Source organism: Grampus griseus (genome assembly GCF_964374135.1).
Source record: "Grampus griseus genome assembly, chromosome: 11".
NCBI lineage: Eukaryota > Metazoa > Chordata > Mammalia > Artiodactyla > Delphinidae > Grampus > Grampus griseus.
The window spans coordinates 83300415-83320121 of NC_139005.1; the positions used below are offsets into that span (position 1 = coordinate 83300415).

General features: G+C 35.6%; 1 protein-coding gene across 5 annotated transcripts in view; it reads right to left on the minus strand.

Annotated features, from left to right (window-relative positions):
• WASHC3 (WASH complex subunit 3) overlaps positions 1-19707 on the minus strand; it is a 51817-nt gene that overhangs the window by 15983 nt on the left and 16127 nt on the right. For 2 of the 5 annotated variants that reach the window (XR_014297440.1, XM_082666133.1), the window contains exon 5: positions 17990-18100. Coding sequence is in view for 2 of the 5 variants with exons in the window: in XM_082666133.1 (XP_082522259.1) it covers positions 17990-18100 (111 nt within the window). In the remaining 3 variants the exon portion in view is untranslated. Of the gene's footprint in view, positions 1-17988; positions 18113-19707 lie in introns of all 5 variants that reach the window. The other 3 variants (XR_014297441.1, XM_082666132.1, XR_014297442.1) reach the window with 2 other exon arrangements.

Below are 19707 nucleotides of genomic sequence, written 5' to 3' on the forward strand. Positions count from 1 at the left end.
AACAAACGCTGGCATGGATGTGGAGAAAAGAAAACCCTGCGCATTGTTTGTGAGATTGTAAATTGGTACAGCCACTGTGGAAAATAGTATGAAGTTTTCTCAAAAAATTAAAAATAGAACTACCATATGATTCAGCAATTCCAGTTCTGGGAGTATATCCAAAAAACCCAGAAACACCAACTTGAAAAGATGTCTGCATTCCCATATTCATAGCAGCACTATTTACAATAGCCGAGACATGGAAATAACCTAGGTGTCCACTGAAGGATAAAGAGTGTATATATACACAATGGAATATTATTCAGCCATAAAAAACAGGAAAATCCTACTGTTTGTGACAACATGGGTAGATCTTGAAGGCATAATGCTAGGTGAAATAAGTCAAACAGAGAAAGACAAATACTGTTTGATCTCACTTATATATGGAATCTAAAACCAAAACAAAACAAAAAAAACAAACTCATAGAAAAAGAGATCAGACTTGTGGTTGCCAGAGGCAGAGGGTGGGGGTAGGAGGAACAGGAGGAAGATGGTCAAAAGGTACAAACTTAGTTATAAAATAAGTAAGTACTGGGGATGTAATGTACAACATGATGACTATAGATAACTTTTCCTTATATCATACAGCAGTGTTAACAGAGTAGATCCTGAGAGTTCTCATCACAGGTGAATTTTTTTTTCTTTTCTTTTTATTGTATCTATATGAGGTGATGGATGTTAACTAAACCTACTGTGGTAATCATTTCACAATATACGTGAATCAAACCATCATGCTGTACACCTTAAACTTTTCAGTGATGTATGTCAATTATTTCTCAATAAAACTGGAAAAAAATAAAAAATAGAAGCCAGGAAAAAAAGCCTCCTTTTAGATGGTTCATTATTTAAAATAGCTCTATTTTGCTTTTATATTAGTATGTGCATAGCACTTGAATAATCTAATAAGATACATTTTAACTGACTTAATGGAATTAGTGCTATCTAGTACCACATAAGCCCAGATTAAATCATTTGAGCTTATCTATTACTAATTCTGCTGGATAGAAGCCAGATATCATATTCTCACTCTTCTTATATCACCAAAAGAAAGAAAACATTGATAAGTCAAATGATTAAGGCCTTGGCTGGGATGGTGTCATGAATACTTAACAATATGAATAAATGTCTTTTCAAATAAAGATTTCAGAGCTTTCTACTCTTAAGTATAGCTATGTCAATGTTCTTTTCATAAGTAAATGGTCCAATTTCACTTGGACACATTATGCAAAAAGGTCAAATAGAATTCAAGAACTCTCTTGGGATTATATTACACATCTTCTCTATACCAATACAAACACCATGTAATGATAATCCTAGAAGTGTATAAGTCACAAAAACATTGAGAACATGTGAATTTCAAAGTTCAGGATAAGAACATCAAAACAGTAAGAAGAGGATATGTCAGAAATAAATACAAATTTACTTGAAAAGGGGACTAATTTGATGTACAAATAAACATTTATTGAAAGCTCACTTATAAAGCTTTAAGGGGAGAAGATGCAATCAAGTCTCTCTGTCAACTCCTCCTCTTGCCCCAAAGATGAGGAAACACTAATCAGATGTGTTAAATTTGAGGACCTTGATTATACCACCTTCAGAAGTAAGTGGGGTCACCATGCTTTAAAAGGCTGTATACATGATTGGGACCCTCTCCCTCATATCTTTTCATCCCACGTGCAGAAAGGGTAAGCTGAGCCAGAGTCCATGTGGGAAAAAGCTCAATCACCTCTCTACGCTGTTGCATACTCTTCTCTTTGGCCCTCCCTTGTCACTAGCCAGGTGTGACATTCAGTTTTGAACCTAAGGTACAGAAGAGGCCTTAGGAGCTCTGATGCTCCCATCCAATTTCGCAGAGCCCTACCCTGAAGTTTCTGCACTAACCCAGCTAAGGTTCCCTTGCTTTCTTCTGCAGTTGTCCATTGTCTGTTTTCTGGTCTCAGGGATCTTACAGGGTTAGAAATAAATTTACTGGGGTTAGCAGTAGAATTCTGATATCACAATCCCACACCTCAATGTTTAACACCACAATGGCAGCACAGTGCTTTATACTGAGAAAATAACAACATAATCAGCCCCTGCCCTCACAGAGTACAGTCTAATAGATCTGTTAAAAAGATGATCACAATACAGTCATAAAATTGATAACAGAGACCTGCATAATGGGCAAGGTTAGACCCAAGGAAAGGCAGACTGAGCTGAGGACCAGCAAAGAATTTGCTGAGGTGAGTCTTGAAGAGGGGATATGAGCTTATTTAAAATAAAACCCACAGGGCTTCCCTGGTGGCGCAGTGGTTGAGAGTCCGCCTGCCGATGCAGGGGACACGGGTTCGTGCCCCAGTCTGGGAAGATCCCACATGCCACGGAGCGGCTGGGCCCGTGAGCCATGGCCGCTGAGCCTGTGTATCCGGAGCCTGTGCTCCACAACGGGAGAGGCCACAAGAGTGAGAGGCCCGCGTACCGCAAAACAAAAACAAAAACAAAAACAAAAAACCCACAAAGGCTCAGAAACATACATATAAATTTTCAAATAATCTATCCGTACATAAACTTGTTTCAAAAATATTTTAAAGAACAAATATATACTTGTCCAGCTATTTCCCTCCAAAATGCTGATTTTATCTTACATTTCATCCAATAAATCTGTGTTGATATACAGGCAAGTATATGTAAAAAATATGAGTCAAATGGATTATAAGTTCAATATGCAGAGCTTTCAAAATTAATGACCATGTATCTCTCATAGAAATGTTACAGATCTTGCCAAATTAAGTTCAGATTATTAACTACAATCCTCATTTTAAAAATCAGAAAATGTATTAAAAATTTAATCCTCACAAAAAAAAAAGCCCCAGAAAGACTGTTGTAGAAAGAGTCATAAGATGCCTTCTACAACCATAATCTCTGATTTTGGCTATGGAGGAGAAAAAGTCAAAGTTCTCTACAGCTTGCTAGGTTACAGGAGGTTGGGAAAGCAAAGGCTTTTTTGTTTTTCAAATTCACGGGTTACCCGGAAGACTCTCTCCTGAAAGAGGCAAGGCTGTCATTTACAGGCCCATCTATGCATTCATTTTCATAACTGTTATGTTTTATATTATAAATTGGTAAAATATAATGTTAAGACTCCGATAATAAGACACTTTATATTTTTAACATCTTTATTGGAGTATAATTGCTTTACAATGGTGTGTTAGTTTCCTGCTGTATAAGAAAGTAAATCAGCTATATGTATACATATATCCCCATATCCCCTCCCTCTTGCTTCTGCCTCCCACCCTCCCTGTGCTATGCGGCTACTTCCCACTAGCTATATATTTTACATTTGGTAGTGTTTATATGTCAATGCTACTCTCTCACTTTGTTCCAGCTTACCCTTCCCCCTCCCCGTGTCCTCAAGTTCGTTCTCTATGTCTGCGAACAACAGACACTTTAAATGCAACCTAAATACTAGATGGATGAAAATAAATGCATCATCATAGAATTCTCTTGAAAACCATACTTCTGAAAGCAATACTGTTCCATGGGGCAATCTTTAATGTATTCTGAAAAGTGAAATATGGTAGGTTAAGAAGACAGAGAAGCTAGAAGATAAAACTTTGGATCTTTCGTTAGCTTATGAGGTGTAAGGATAAATGAAAGATAGAAAAAAAGCAGTTACTTGTTTTGGGGCATGCAGCATGAACAGACTCTTACATTTGGAATAAAGTAAGCACAAGATCACAATTTGCACCACTTTAAAAATATATTATCTGGAGCTAAGACTTGAAAGGTTTTGAAATAAAATGTACTTAATAATAACTTTGTAATAAAAATTATTTAATTTTAATAGTAGAGAAGAAAGCTGACTACTTGAACTACAAGGTTGGAAATTTTTACTTGATAATTAAATGTCACTCAACTCTTTAGTATAACAGGGAAAGTTAGGAGTTTGAAACATTTCATTAAAAAAACTCTGAAGTGCTAGGGAGAAATGGGAAAAAGAGCAGAGTTAAGGTCATACTTTAAAAAGACCTCTCAGGGCTTTCCTGGTGGTGCAGTGGTTGAGAGTCCACCTGGCAATGCAGGGGACACGAGTTCGTGCCCTGGTCCGGGAAGATCCCACATGCCGCGGAGCGGCTGGGCCCGTGAGCCATGGCCGCTGAGCCTGCGCATCCGGAGCCTGTGCTCCGCAACGGGAGAGGTCACTAAAAAAAACACCTCTCAGTTTTTATTAACTATGGTTTGATGGTATAAGGTCTTTCGACAAACTCAACTATGTGATTTATTTATTATGCTTTAGCATAATCCACAGGATATCACTGGAAAGGTTATATAAATAAGTTATAAAGCCGAGAAAACAGAAGGGAGGAGAAGTGAGGATTGAAAAAAGTTTCCTAAAATATAGCAGAGAAAGTGGTATGGGGTTGGAGAGGGGGAGGCAGTAGGTGGGAAGGGAGAACTGGGGAACAGGGAAGTTGGTGAAATTTGATAAGCTTCCTATTTTATCATTAGTTTCATGGAATTGGTTACAGTATAAGAATAAGAGAAGCCTGAATCTGTAACCTCCATATTTTATCCTTAGTTTCTTGAAGCTGGTTACATCACAAGAATACAGATACTACTAAAGTTTGGTGAGTCTTTAGTCATTTCTGTATATGAATATAGATAAAGGAAAATACATATAACTATAATATCTTACCCTATTAAAGACTTTACTATTATCATCACCTTAATACAAATCTGATTAAAAGCTCAATACAAAAATAATTTGGCCTATGTTCCAAAGGACACATTCCAAAGAGATTTGCTGCTATGTTTCCAGAGATGTTGCTTAGAAAATTTGTTGTTTTGCTATATTCTTCCTTAGAGGTTAAGAAACGGAGTCTGGTTTGTTAAACATCAAAAAGAAGTGTCCAATTTCTGATCTCCAAGAGACAAAGCTACTGGTGGTCTAAGGAGGACATGAGAGACCTCAAAACTGAAGTCTACTGAACTGTGGGATTATTTTTGGCAAGTGATAATGGCAGTTTGTCCAACATAAGTAATGAAGAAGAGAGAAGGCAGCCATAAGTCTGATGTTCCAAAAAATCATGTCTGTATTTGCGTCACTGGAGAAAGTGTGTAAAGAAGCCACACTAAAGAAATTACGATGGCAACACTAATAGTTAAACACTACTTTCTTATATCACAAAAACTGCTGGAGGCTTACAGGACTGCCAATATTTACATTTATTTGTTATTATGTTAATGAAAGCCAAGATACTAAATTCCTTTATAAATCATGTTGAAATTCTCCTAAAGTTTTAGATTAGAAGGGGAAAAAACCCTCTTACTCAATCTAATAGAAATGACTTCCCTTTTTAAAAATAATAATACTCCGGAGGTTCCTTAAAAAACTAAATATAGAACTACCATACAACCCAGCAATCCCACTACTGGGCATATACCCTGAGAAAACCATAATTCAAAAAGAGTCATGTACCACAGTGTTCACTGCAGCTCTACCTACAATAGCCAGGACATGGAAGCAACCTAAGTGTCCATTGACAGATGAATGGATAAAGAAGATGTGGCACATATATACAATGGAATATTACTCAGCCATAAAAGGAAACAAAGTTGAGTTACTTGCAGTGAGGTGGATGGACCTAGGGTCTCATACAGAGTGAAGTAAGTCAGAAAGAGAAAAACAAATACCGTATCTTAACACATATGTATGGAATCTAAAAAAAAAATAATGGCTCTGAAGAACCTAGGGGCAGGATGGGAATAAAGATGCAGACCTACTAGAGAATGGACTTGAGGACACGAGGAGGGGGAAGGGTAAGCTGGGACAAAGTGAGAGAGTGGCATGGATACATATACATTACCAAATGTAAAACCGATAGCTAGTGGGAAGCAGCTGCATAGCACAGGGAGATCAGCTCCGTGCTTTGAGACCACCTAGAGGGGTGGGATAGGGAGGGTGGGAGGGAGGGAGATGCAAGAGGGAAGAGATATGGGGACATATGTATATGTATAGCTGATTCACTTTGTTATACAGCAGAAACTAACACGCCATGGTAAAGCAATTATACTCCAATAAAGACGTTAAAAAAAAAAAAGATGTGGCACATATATACAATGGAATATTACTCAGCCATAAAAAGAAACAAGGGATTCCCTGGTGGCGCAGTGGTTAACAATCCGCCTGCCAATGAAGGGGACACGGGTTCGAGCCCTGGTCCAGGAAGATCCCACATGCCACGGAGCAATTAAGCCCGTGTGCCACAACTACTGAGCCTGAGCTCTAGAGCCTGTGAGCCACAACTACTGAGCCTGCGTGCCACAACTACTGAAGCCCACGCACCTAGAGCCCGTGCTCCGCAACAAGAGAAGCCACCGCGATGAGAAGCACGCGCACCACAATGAAGAGCAGCCCCTGCTCGCGGCAACTAGAGAAAGCCCGTGCACAGCAATGAAGACCCAACATAGCCAAAAATAAAAATTAAAAAAATAAATTTATTAAAAAAAAAAAGAAACGAAATTGAATTGTTTGTAGTGAGGTGGATGGACCTAGAGTCTGTCATACAGAGTGAAGTAAGTCAGAAAGAGAAAAACAAATAGCGTATGCTAACACATATGTATGGAATCTAAAATCAAAAAAAAAGGTTCTGAAGAACCTAGGGGCAGGACAGGAATAAATACGCAGATGTAGAGAATGGACTTGAGGACATGGGGAGGGGGAAGGGTAAGCTGGGATGAAGTGAGAGAGTGGCATGGACATATATATGCTACCAAAGTAAAATAGATAGCTAGTAGGAAGCAGTCACATAGCACAGGGAGATCAGCTCTGGGCTTTGTGACCACCTAGAGGGGTGGGATAGGGAGGGTGGGAGGGAGGCACAAGAGGGAGGGGATATGGGGACATATGTACACATACAGCAGATTCACTCTGTTATAAAGCAGAAACTAACACACCATTGTAAAGCAATTATACTCCAATAAAGATGTTAAAAAAAATAATACTCCTTATATGTTCAACTTTTTTCCTCTCAGTTTATGAGCTTGAATCACAATACAGTTATGAAAGATGGAAAATATGAAGCTTTTTCCCTACTTAGGTAAACAACAAAGAAAAGATCTATTGAGTTGGTAGGTAGATAGTACTTTTTTTATTTGAAGGAAGAAAGAATAAGTAGGAATTGAAAAGATGTTCTGGGCTGGAAAAAACCAGCCAGTCCTCCAATCAGGCTTCGTTTAAATTTTAACTTAGTGAAATGGACTCAACCATTTCTTTGCCTTCTGATTTTCAACAGTGCTATATTTAAAATACCTATATTGCATTTTATGAATCATATTAGTAAGGTGTTATATTTAGAATAAAATCTTCAGGTGAAATAATCTATATAATAGATAATAAATGTTTACTGAACAATCATAACAAAAACAATCACATGTTCAATTATCTCCTTCTGGAAGCTTTCCATGAAGGGATACAAAATTAATTTAAATAAACCTCTTAATCACTGTAAAGTGGATGATGGCTACCTAAAAAAAAGGGAAGCTTTATTTCTAATGACTTGTACAGATTTAGAAAATGCTATACTCTGATATTACAATATCAGATACTGTTGCCACCAAGGTCATTAATTTGAACCTAAATATGTGGGCAAAAAAGAAGCTCACAAATCTTGACTAGCACTATATACAGTGGTTTCTATGGAGCTAATAGTAAATTATTCCTTTTTCAATGATTATCTCAAGAGATTAGTATCCCAGTGAGAAAGTATTTCTCACTGACTGCCCATCAGATATCTTTAAAGATGTAAGAACAAATCACATGATAAAATGGACAAAAATGACACTGGCCATGATGATCAGGGCCCAGGCAGTTACTATTACTTTATTCATAAAATAAATGCATGTTAGCAGTTCCATCTGTGCCTTTTAGAAATGGGAACTAAAGTTAACCTAAATGCTTATCAAGAAAAACCCTTAAAGAAATTATTTCAGAAAGTGAGGGATCGGGCTTCCCTGGTGGCGCAGTGATTGAGAGTCCGCCTGTCGATGCAGGGGACACGGGTTCGTGCCCCGGTCCGGGAAGATCCCACATGCCGCAGAGCGGCTTGGCCCGTGAGCCATGGCCGCTGAGCCTGCGCGTCCGGAGCCTGTGCTCTGCAACGGGAGAGGCCACAACAGTGAGAGGCCCGCGTACCACAAAAAAAAAAAAAAAAGTGAGGGATCTATTGTCATGAGACAATTCAAAATACAGCTGTATCAATTTCCCCATGTGGTCATTTTTCCCCTGGATATTACTTTAACATGATAAATATTAGGTGTAATGACCAAAAAAGTGCATGGTGTTTTCTTTGTAGCTACTCAAATATTTGTTAATTTCAGAGTAATTTGGTGCTGTGGAAGACCCATTTTCCTCCCTTCATTATAAAGCAAAGATAATATCTAAAATTTAAAGTCTTGCTATGATAGGTTAATTAATGCTAGAACTCCATTATAAACATGTCAGTTACACTATAGCTTTGCTATCCCTCATTTCACTCAAATGATATTTGTTCTCTGAAATATGTATTAACAGAATTTTCTAAATTTAATTATACTTTTACTTTCCAGGAATAAAAACTTTAAAAGAATTTCTATAGCAAATCATTTTGGAATTTGCTACTTAAATTAAAAGTATCAATGTAATAAATTCAGATGGAATCTTGTTCAGTTTTTGAAAACATTATTATTATATGTGTCTATTAAAGAGGACTTAATGAAATATCTGCAAATATGGTAATAAAAGCTATACATAATAGAATTCTTAGTATTTAACTATAAGGATGATTCTACTGATCAAAACCACAGAATATTCACTTTTGAAGTAGTCTTCTGACAGTGGTAATGTGTTTGAACTGGTGTGTTATGAGTCTTTCATTAAATGCTCTTAGGGATCCACAGGGACCTACTCAAAGAGAGATGACCAAGACTGGGCATTACATGTGGGTTCAGAACCACAATGAAGGGCAATGAATCAATGGGTCATCAGCACATGGTCTAACCAATAAACTGAATAAAAGTCATTTGTGAACTTGGGCTAGGAAAAGAACAAGAAAAGAAAAGTTAGGATGCTGCCGTACATTATGAAAAACTTTGGTAAGATATATTTACGTCTGGAGATTTTTTTTTAAATTGCAGTATTAAGATAAATACAAAAGATGTAGATATCCTCTGGTAGAGGAATAGATAATTTTCATTCATTTTCTCCCAATAAAATTCAATATTTTGAAATGTACTTTTTTAAAAACATACAGCTAACATATTAGCATTTTCTCCAAACTGTAAAATAATACCAAAAGATTAACTTACAAATGATGTTGAGATCCATTCAAAACAAATTATCTTCTGTACCAGGCCTCCACCCCATTACGAATGCTTTCACTGAGATCCTTGTCAGAATATGGTGCTAAAATGTCTTCCTCAAGTTGATGGTCTTTAAAACCTCTAAGACATTTCTCTCCCATCTGAGGTGAGCCCACTTCCTTACTATAGCTCATTTGCTTCTCTGGTCTTTACTTTTTCTCCCATTAATTTACACAATCTTAGACAGACTAATTTATAGTTAAGGTGCGAATCACAATATTTCTAAAAAGAGTAAATCTAATAAAGTAACTACTTAATTTACATTACTATTATTCCTCCTCACCAATCTGTAAAACTTTTATGTGAGGGCCCTTATTTCTGGCAAAGGTGGTCAGTAGGAAAAAAAAATAGAAGGGCACTGAAAAATCAAAGTTGGGTAACTAAAATTTTATAGTCGGTTTCAAAGTAAAAGAACTATACCGCACGTTTCAGCAAGTATAAAAACTGTCATTGTTAGCAATCTTCAAAAGCTTCCTTATGAACTTTAATAGTGATGTACTGTTCCTTTTGTCACAACTTCTATCGTAAGAGTTAAGGAGTTGTTTAAATTAGTTGGAATGAAAGATATGAAGTCAAAAGATAAAAATATTTTTCTGCTAAATCCCCTGGTCTTTATTGGTTCCCATTTTATGATCAGTTAAATGAAATTCCTATTAAATTCAAAACTACCTTAAGCTTGCCCTCTAAAAGTTCTCTCCCCTGTATTTGATTGCTTACTTCTACTCCTTTTTCTTTCTTTTGTGGGGAGAAGTGCATAGAGTTATGATGTTATAATGAATTTAAGGCAGATGAAGTAAATTTTTTTGGCACTTAGCAAAATAAATAAACTGAAATAAATAATTAAACGTTTCAGCTTGAAAGGACTGTTTCAGTTAAACTGTCCCACACATTATCTAAATTACTTTATATATGATACTGATGATTCAAAAATATGATATGGAGAATAAATTCCTAAAGAAATATAATCTCTTCATACACAGTTTTAAGAAAAATTGATTTGACAAATTTAGAAACCTAAATTTATTACCTTATGAATTATTTTTAAAAGATTATTTTGTGCCTGAATTCTCTTATGTTGCACTTACTCCTCCTTTAAATTTTGTTTTATTTAAATTAATTTAAATGATCTGATAGATTACTAAATATCAAAGAATTCATACAGCAACCAAATATCCCCCTACAACTCTAAGAGAGACTGGCATCTGTGTACACTGGCTTGTTGATGTATGACCATTCATCAAATATGACTGAGAATTCTAAACCCTCCTGAAGTTCACAGTTCAAAATATGTATATATTTTCCAGAGGTTATAAGCACCATAAATAAAAACAGTTATGGTTAAACAACTAGTTCCTATAAACAAATTATTCAAATCAATACTTGCATGGCGGGACTTCCCTTACGGTCCAGTGGTTAAGAATCTGCTTTCCAATGCAGGGGACGCAGGTTTGATCCCTGGTCGGGTAACCAAGATCCCACATGCCACATGCGGCCCGTATGCCACAACTACTGAGCCCGTGTGCTCTACAGCCCATGCACCACAACTAGAGGGAAGCCTGCACGCTGCAACAAAGAGCCCATGCACCGCAACAAAGACCCGACGCAGCCAAAAAAATAAAAGAGGTGCAAAGAAACAAAAAAAATTACTTTCATGGCAATTGAATGCCACACAAGGATAGCTATAATGGAAAATATGCAAGCATTAAAATATTCTGAGCTGTATGATTATGGCAAAAGTGGTATTAGTGAAGAAAATGTGAGGAATACATAAGCATCAAGGCAGGTGCATATAATATTACCAAATGGATACTGACAACCATCTAACTTTGTAGGGTCTGCCCACTACGTGTTTTCCCTTCAGTGTTCTAAGGAAAACAAGAAATCAGGAAAACAAATACACCAGGAAAGCAAGAAATTTAAAACCTGAATTTAGCAATATTATTGTTTACTGTTGTCTAACAAAAATATATGAGAAAAATAAAATAAGGAATAAACAAAAGGGTAAGTACGTCATAAAGCAATACTTCTTAACCTTAAATGTGTACATGGTATGACTGGTTCTGGCCTCCCTAACTTTCAATCTCAAGGGAACTTGGGAAGGATTCAAAAGGAAGCCATAATACTGAAAAATCATAATCTGGAAAACTGGCATAATAATTCTTTACACATGGTTTCCTTAGAGGTTAGTTCACTGACTTTAGCAGAGAATAAGTAACTTGGGTAGATTTGTTTTGTTTTTTTTTTGTTTGTTTTTTGCCAAAGATACAACAAAAAGTACCCGTTTCTAGGTTTTCCAGATACTCAGGCTATGGCAAAGCATAGGCTGTTACCTCAGGGGCTCTCAATTGGCAGCTAACTGTCACTGTTTTCTGCCTTAGGGCAGAAAATCTCTATCCAATCCTTCTTGCATTTGATGCAAGATAGAATGTAGAGGAAGCAGGATAACTGTGGTCACTTGAGCTCCACTTATGCCAACTCAAAGTTACTACTCATGCAGTTTACCATTCTGCTAAGCTTTGCTTCTCTCTTTTATAGTCAAATGGAAATGAAAGTGAGAAGGATAAAGTATTTTCCCTTTTCAATTTTCAAAGCTGGCTAAATTACACAACTAATTAAGTAGACATATGTTCGCCTGTATCTTTTCTTTATCTACATTCGTATGTGTGGGAAATCAATCATTGTACATGCTACCTTTTACCTTCAATGAACAGTGTGATGCTAAAATACCAGAGGAAATTGTCTGCCCCCAAACCTTTACGTAATCAAAAAATACTGACCTTGATACTGGTTAGTAAACTTTAGCTATTATAAACAAAACACATATTAAAATACCTACAGAATTAAAAATAAAAATTAAAAATAGCATATAATTGTTAAACTAAATCTGCACCAGTGTTTTCCATAGCTCTGACTATGTATGAACCAGTAGCTCCTCCTTTTGACTATACTGCCAATCACTGATGAGGAACCTACCCTGGAACTCCATGGGAAGTCACATGTGGGTCATGTCCCAAACAAGGTTTTAAAGCCTTTAATTACTCTTAAAAAACTATACCTTATCTAAAGAGTACTCTACTTCATACTTGATTAGTTTCCCCAGGTCCAAGGTATATAATTTCTTGATGAACATCTTTAATAATCAGTTGAAGATTCTTTCCTTAGGTAATGGAACTCACATTTCCCCAGGCCAACATCCATTGCTGGCAACAGATGCATCAGAACCACCAGAACCAAGATTATTCAATTCACATTTTAAGCCAGCCAAAGAAAATAGAGCTTTTAAAAAAAACTAAGTGTCCAAAGAGACTGTTTTGGCAAATATGGTTTCAAAAAATACAAGTCATTAGCTTCTTAATGTGGAAGTCGAATTTTCCCAATGCACAATTTATTACTGGCAAAGGATTCACCAAGCTCTGCCAGTAAAAAGGGGAGAATTGTTGGAAAAGTGATCTATGCACACAATTCCAGTTAAGTTATAAATGCAATATATAATTTAGTAAAGACTTGTGCTGCACTATTATGACAACAAACATTAAATCAGAATCAATTACCTGCCATATTTGGAACACAACATTATTACTCACTGAAAAATCTTCTGTAAAACTTGCTTTAAAAGGAAAAAAAAAAAAAAACCAGTAAATGCCAGCAGGTGTTCCAGGAACATTCATTAATAATGAGATCCAAATTTGGAGATCAATTAATGGATCATAAATGTAAAGAACTTTAGATATCATTTTATGTTTGAGGGGACTGAGACCTTAAGAGCCAATATGGTCTGAATATGGTCACACAGGATTGCAATGACAAAGCTAAGAAACTATATAGCATGTTGCATCCCAGAAGTACAAAGTAAAGATCTTGGTGTGTACCCTGAGGCATTCAAATTGTCTCATAGGTAACTACTTCCTGGAACTGTAATCATTTTGTACCTCACAGAAGGTAGTAATCCAGGGGTGACAGAAAAAGGTACAGAGACCAAAAAGAAGGGCACAGCTTATTTCTCTGTGCATTGGTACTTGTGACATTTGAAAGATTTTGTTGGCTTCTGTTTAAAGGAGTTTATATTAAGCAGTTTTAATTACCTAGTCTCTAAAGTAGATTTACAGGTATGTGACAAGTGAGGAAAAGCAAATATAAAAGCAATACATTCCAGGAGATATCTAGGACCCAGGAAGAGGAAGTTTTCAGGGCATCTTACAAAGAAAGCCAAAAAAGACTGTAGTTCATCCTGATACCCAGAAAGCCCGAGTTTTTTTTTTTTTTTTTAAACATCAGGGTTTGTAAGTTACAGGACTTTCTATGTCTTCCTATCTGAAGTGAGTGATCACTACATGGGTAGTCAGCAAATTCAAACTTTTATACAAGTGGAGAAGCTGAAAGTGCTTGAGAAACACACTCACTGTCTTATGAGAGAGAATGACATAGTTCTAAATAACAATTCAGGAAGGAAGAGAAAAGATTACAAGAGGGTTGAGGACTTAGTAAGTATTAAGATGCTGAGTGGAAGAATATTATATTTTGGAAAAAGATGAGAAACTAAGCATATGTGGAATTACAGGTATAAGAAAGACTCTGCTTATGGAGCAGCAACTCATATTTTTAAATGACAAAAATATAAAGGCAATTAAAAATGAAAGAAATCCTATTACTGTCCTTAGTAGCAGAGAGAACTTGTGGCACTGTTAATTCCCTTCTGGATACAGAATGGTTATTTGGGGGATCTTAGGAGTAGATTTTTATATTGTTGGTATATAGTGATTTTTTCAGAAAGACAGGTTTTCTGGAGACCATGCTATCTTTCCTTTTGTTGATACAAACAATTCCCTAAATTCCAGAATGTAGGCTTCTAAAATTGGGACTTCCCTGGCAGTCCAGTGCAGTGGGCACCGGTTTGATCCCTGGTCAGGGAAGTAAGATCCCTGCATGCCGTACAGCTCGGCCAAAAAACCCTCAAACAACCAAAAAACAAACAAACAAACAAAAAACCACCAATAAAAAAACAAATATTGATTGAGCACCTTTTTAGGTAAGGTGTTAAAGTGAATACAAAGATCGATCAAGATATAGTTCTTCCACTCATTTCCTTTTCAACACAAGTAGATAAAAATATTTTAAAATTATCAAAGGACAAGATATGAAGTGAGAAAAAATACAGATAAAGTGGTTGGACAGATAGACGAAGGAAGGTATCACTTCTGGCTTTATGTGTTGGTGGGTTCAGAATCTGGGATAATTTAGTGAAAGTGTTCATAGGAACATGTCAGATGAGTAGAATTTGGACATGTAGTGGTCAAGAGAAGGGGAATCTAGATTCAGAGGTGGGAAAGCATGGAGCTTATATTGAGAAAGTTTTGTGGTTTTGTTTGAAGAATGAAATGTAGGACAGGGAGCAGTAGGAAACAAAAGTTGGGTAATAAGATTCTGGGATACAGGTTGGCACGATGAACTAAAAACAATAAAATTAAATTTAACTTGGATGAACTTATAATTTCAAAGCAAAGATGTTGGTCCCTGCTTTCTTCTTGAAAATTATTACCCCCAAACAATAAGGCAAAAAGAAATAACACGAACTCCAATTTTAATGACTAAGAGGCATACACGAACCACAATACATGGAAATTAAAAGCAGATAAAAGAATGATGACTTAGCATAGCAAAGGAAGGCCAAGTCCATGTGCCTGAAGAGAAGGATACCACAAAGAAGCAGCACTTCCAGAACACTGGAAATGTTCAGGAATTAGAAACACCCGTACAAAAGGCAGAAGAGAGGCAAAGGACTAAAATCAAGGAAATTGGGCTAAAAACAAAAAGTCTGAGGCAGAAAAAATTAAACCCCTGCTCATGGTGACACCAAGCAAAAAGGATGGGCTAAAGCTAAGTGCCAGATACTGCTACAGAATTAGATAGTTTAAAATATAAGAAATAAAACTATCAACTTTTTAAATGTTTTGAGATAAAAATTATTTGGTGTTATAAAACAGTGTAAAGGGGCTTTCCTGGTGGTGCAGTGGTTAAGAATCTGCTTGCCAATGCAGGGGACATGGGTTTGAGCCCTGGTCTGGGAAGATCTCACATGCCACGGAGCAACTAAGTCCGTGCACCACAACTACTGAGCCTGCACTCTAGAGCCCGCAAGCCACAACTATTGAGCTCACGTGCCACAACTACCGAAGCCCACATGCCTAGAGCCTGTGCTCCGCAACAAGAGAAGCCACTGCAATGAGAAGCCCGCGCACCGCAATGAAGAGTAGCCCCTGCTCGCCACAACTAGAGAAAATCTGTGCACAGCAACGGAGACCCAACGCAGCCAAAAGTAAAGTAAATAAATTTATTAAAAAAAAAAACAAAACAGTGTAAAATATTTTTAAACAGTTCTTAATCAGAAGAGCATTTCTCAAAGCACGTATGCTCTGGCTCTGAGTCCCAACTGCAAAGATTCTCATTTAGTAGGGTGGGAACTAGAAACCTATATCTTGAACAAGTTTTTTACTCTAAAAACCACTGAGCTAGTGTAAAAAAGAAATCTATCACCAAAACCTATCAAAAGTTAAAACAGTATAGAGAAAAATACCATCATTTTCATTCATAGGTAAATACTATGTGCCAGGTATGGTTCTAGGAACTGGGAATAGGGCAGTAAACAAAAAGGTGTATATTCTAGGAGCAGTAGACACACAAACAATGTACATAAAATATGTAGTGTTTTGCATATAATTAGATGGTTATATGAAGAAAAATATAGTAGGGAAGGAATAAAAGGAATGGGACTAGAAAGAAGGTAATATTTCTGCAAATATTTGAAGGAAGAGAGGGAGCAAAACCATAAAGATATTTGGGAAAAGTGTTTCAGGCAGAGAGAACTGATGCAAAGGCCCCGAGACACGCGACTGTCTATATATTTATTCAAGGAACATCAAGGAGGACAGTAGAGCTGGAGCAGAGTGAGTGAAGATATGAGATTAGAAAGGTAATTAGGGAACTAAATTGTATAGCATCTCACGGGCCTCTGAAGGACTTTGGCTTTTATTCCTAGTGAGATGGTAAGCTACATGATTAGAAGAATAAATATGTAAAGAATCATTTACATATATACATGTAAACATATGATATATATTATATATGAAATTCTGAAAAGCAATGAAATTTGTCTAAGTAATTAATAACAAAAATAAAAATATCAAGTGGTGTCTGTGAACCTTAGTTGGCTAAATAAATCTAGACAATATCTAATATGGTACCTAGGGTAAGTGTTTAATATTTGTGGAATAAAAGGACAGTGGATTAATACTGAAAAGAAAAATGAGGATTTTTCAAATTCTTGTAAAGTCAGAGGCAATGTATTAAGAATATAACAATTATCCTAAGATGTGGTCTTCTATCAAATATTTCAAGGCAGTCATAGATATCAAGTAGATTTTCCCATTTCCTATTTTATATAGGTTAGGCAAGAAGAGACTAAATAAAAAGCCTTTCAGAGTTACTCTGAAACTTTTCATCTTTTGTTTGAAAGTGTCAAAGACATATTTTTTAACAGTCCATATTTTAAGCTTAGCTTAAGCTTTCCTGGGTTTTAGTTTTAAAAATTCATTTATCATGATTCACACTCAAACTAGCTCTATTTTATTTTTATTAGTTTAAAAAATTTATATTTTCAACCCAAAGTCTGTTTTTTTCCCCAAAGCCTAAAGCCCAGAGCTTTGACTGTCAATTAAGAATTTTGAAAGTGACACAGCTACTTCTGACAGCTAGAGAAAGTGAATGTACTTTCTTCTCCCCATTGTCACCAATGTAGCTTCTAAATAGCCAATCTATTCTTTCTGGTTGTCAGACAGTCTTAGTTTTTAAATTATTTTGGTGATAAATAATGCCAAGAACAGCAAAACTGTTCTTCTTTAATATCAGTCCTTCTTTTGCCTGATAACAGAATTTTACAGAAGGATTAATTTTCTGATCAACTGAAAAATGGACAGCTAGCTCCTTCAACTACTGTAATAGGACTTTCTACAGGAATGAAATGAACTTCTGCTGTTATAGAAGAGCAAATATTGTGTTGTACTTTTTTGCATACCATGTAATGATTTCTTAGAAAAAATACACATTCTCAAGTCATAATATTAAAAGCATTACCTTACATGGCCAAGTGACTTATGCTCTTTTCTATGAACGAAACTATTGACAGGTGAAATTCAGAATAAAAATACACAAAAAACCATTTGTGTTAGCATACAGGAAATTAAGCTAAAGCCATACGATTTACTAAGTGAATAGTCCACTTTCATTCCTCTATCTGATACATTCAAGATTTGCAAAGATTACGTAAAGCAAAAAATTTACATAAATCTATACTAAACTATGTTAATTTGAAGTGTGAGGTCAGTTTTAATTAGAAGATTCGACTTCTGCTTACTCTTTATCAGGGCATTCATTAAACATAGAAAAGAAGTAAGAGAGTAGAAAACTTGGTCACTCGGTTTAGCAGTTTTCTCAGATTGAAAAAATAACAATGAAACCTCCAGGGTTAAGAACTTCAGAGGAGGCTGCTAGACAGAGAAGACAGACCAAATTAGCTTACCACTTGAACCATTTTGAGATATCTGGCATATCTTGGATCCTTGGCTACAGTTAAGATATTTTCTGGTGTTACTTCACTTTCCTGTGGTCCAGACTCTTGTAAACTGTTCACCTGTAGAGAGTATTGCGTATAAAACTTTAGACAATTCACAAAAGGGGTCCGTCATGTTACTTAAAAGGGATGTTTCTTTTTATAATTCTAAAGCAATCAATATCAGAAAAAAATCATATTTCTAAATTTACCAATAATTTAATTATGGGATATATGTTTCCAAATATTTACAAATACTTAAATATGATTTCAGAGGAAGTTACACTTAATATCAACACTATATTGTTCCGTAAAGATGTAAATACATTCATGGCATTAAAAAATTAGAATTCTGCTTTACTTGTCCCAAGTGCTGATAAAAAACATGAATTATTGATGGACCTATTATTTTAATACAACTTTTAATAAAGCTAATAATGCTATCTGATTTGTCAATTGTTCAACTGTAGCGGACAGAAAATTGATTTTCTGGGTATCTATACCGTCTACACAGTTATATTCCTCATTCATCGAATAATCTTGTTCTAAGTGGATATGGCTATTCTAACATCTTTAAAGGCAATGCCTGGAGAACTTGTGGAAGAGAAACCCATTTCTCAGACAAAATTATGTTTTTATATATTTCAGCTACTGATGAAATTATTAACATTATAAAAACTACTACTTATAATGAAGAATACTGGGGAATGGTCTTTATGGACAAAAATGTTTTTATCGTATAGGCAATTCTCAACTTTGCGTGGTACAATGTTAACTGAAACTTGTCCATATTGGAACCCTATCTTCACTTTAGTGCAAAGCTATGACTGTCTATATACAGTTCTTGATTTTTCTATCAACCTAAACATTTAGAGTAAGTCTAGTTAGTGAATTCTGACTCACTATCTGTATGTTAGCATTAAGAGTAAGTTCCTTAACTGAATAAAATCAATTTTATGTCTACCTATCTATGCTGAAATTGTAAATAAATCAAAAAAATCTTTAAGTATTCATAGTTTTTAGAATATGAATTATATGTTAAGGTTTTTCCTCAGATAATTCAAATATAAATTAAATCTCTTTTAAATGCTGAAGCAAATAAAACATCCAAAAATTCTTTAGGTTACTCCTGTTATATGACAGTGTCAAGTGTACAAAAGTGTGCACGCACGTGTGTGTGTATGTGTGTGTATATATATGTATATATACACATTCATCTGTAAAATACATAATTACAAACTGTCCAAAACATTTAATTAAATAAAAAATTCAAACAAGACCCAAGTATGCTTTTAAAAAAATAGGAACAATAAACTCATAGAGTAGCACAATGGAGCAAATGATAATTACATATAAGACCAATGGATTTTAAAACTCAGCCTTTAACTTTGGCCTAATAACTAAGACCTCAACAAGGTTTAATTATATCAGGTCTTACACCTTTGCTATTTGAATGACCCAAATCCTCTCTCATATTTCTCAACTGTCCTTCATTTTATTCTCAAATTAATCTCAATCTGCACAATTGGATGTTCTATTGTGAGTAATGATAAGATCTGAACCATGAAATTAAAGTTGCAGAAAAATCAGCATGCAAACCTTGGGTCTTTGACTCATATATATCAATAGATTGGAGATTGTAATGAATGGATGATTAAAAAAAAAGTTCACGATTATCCTTTATCTGA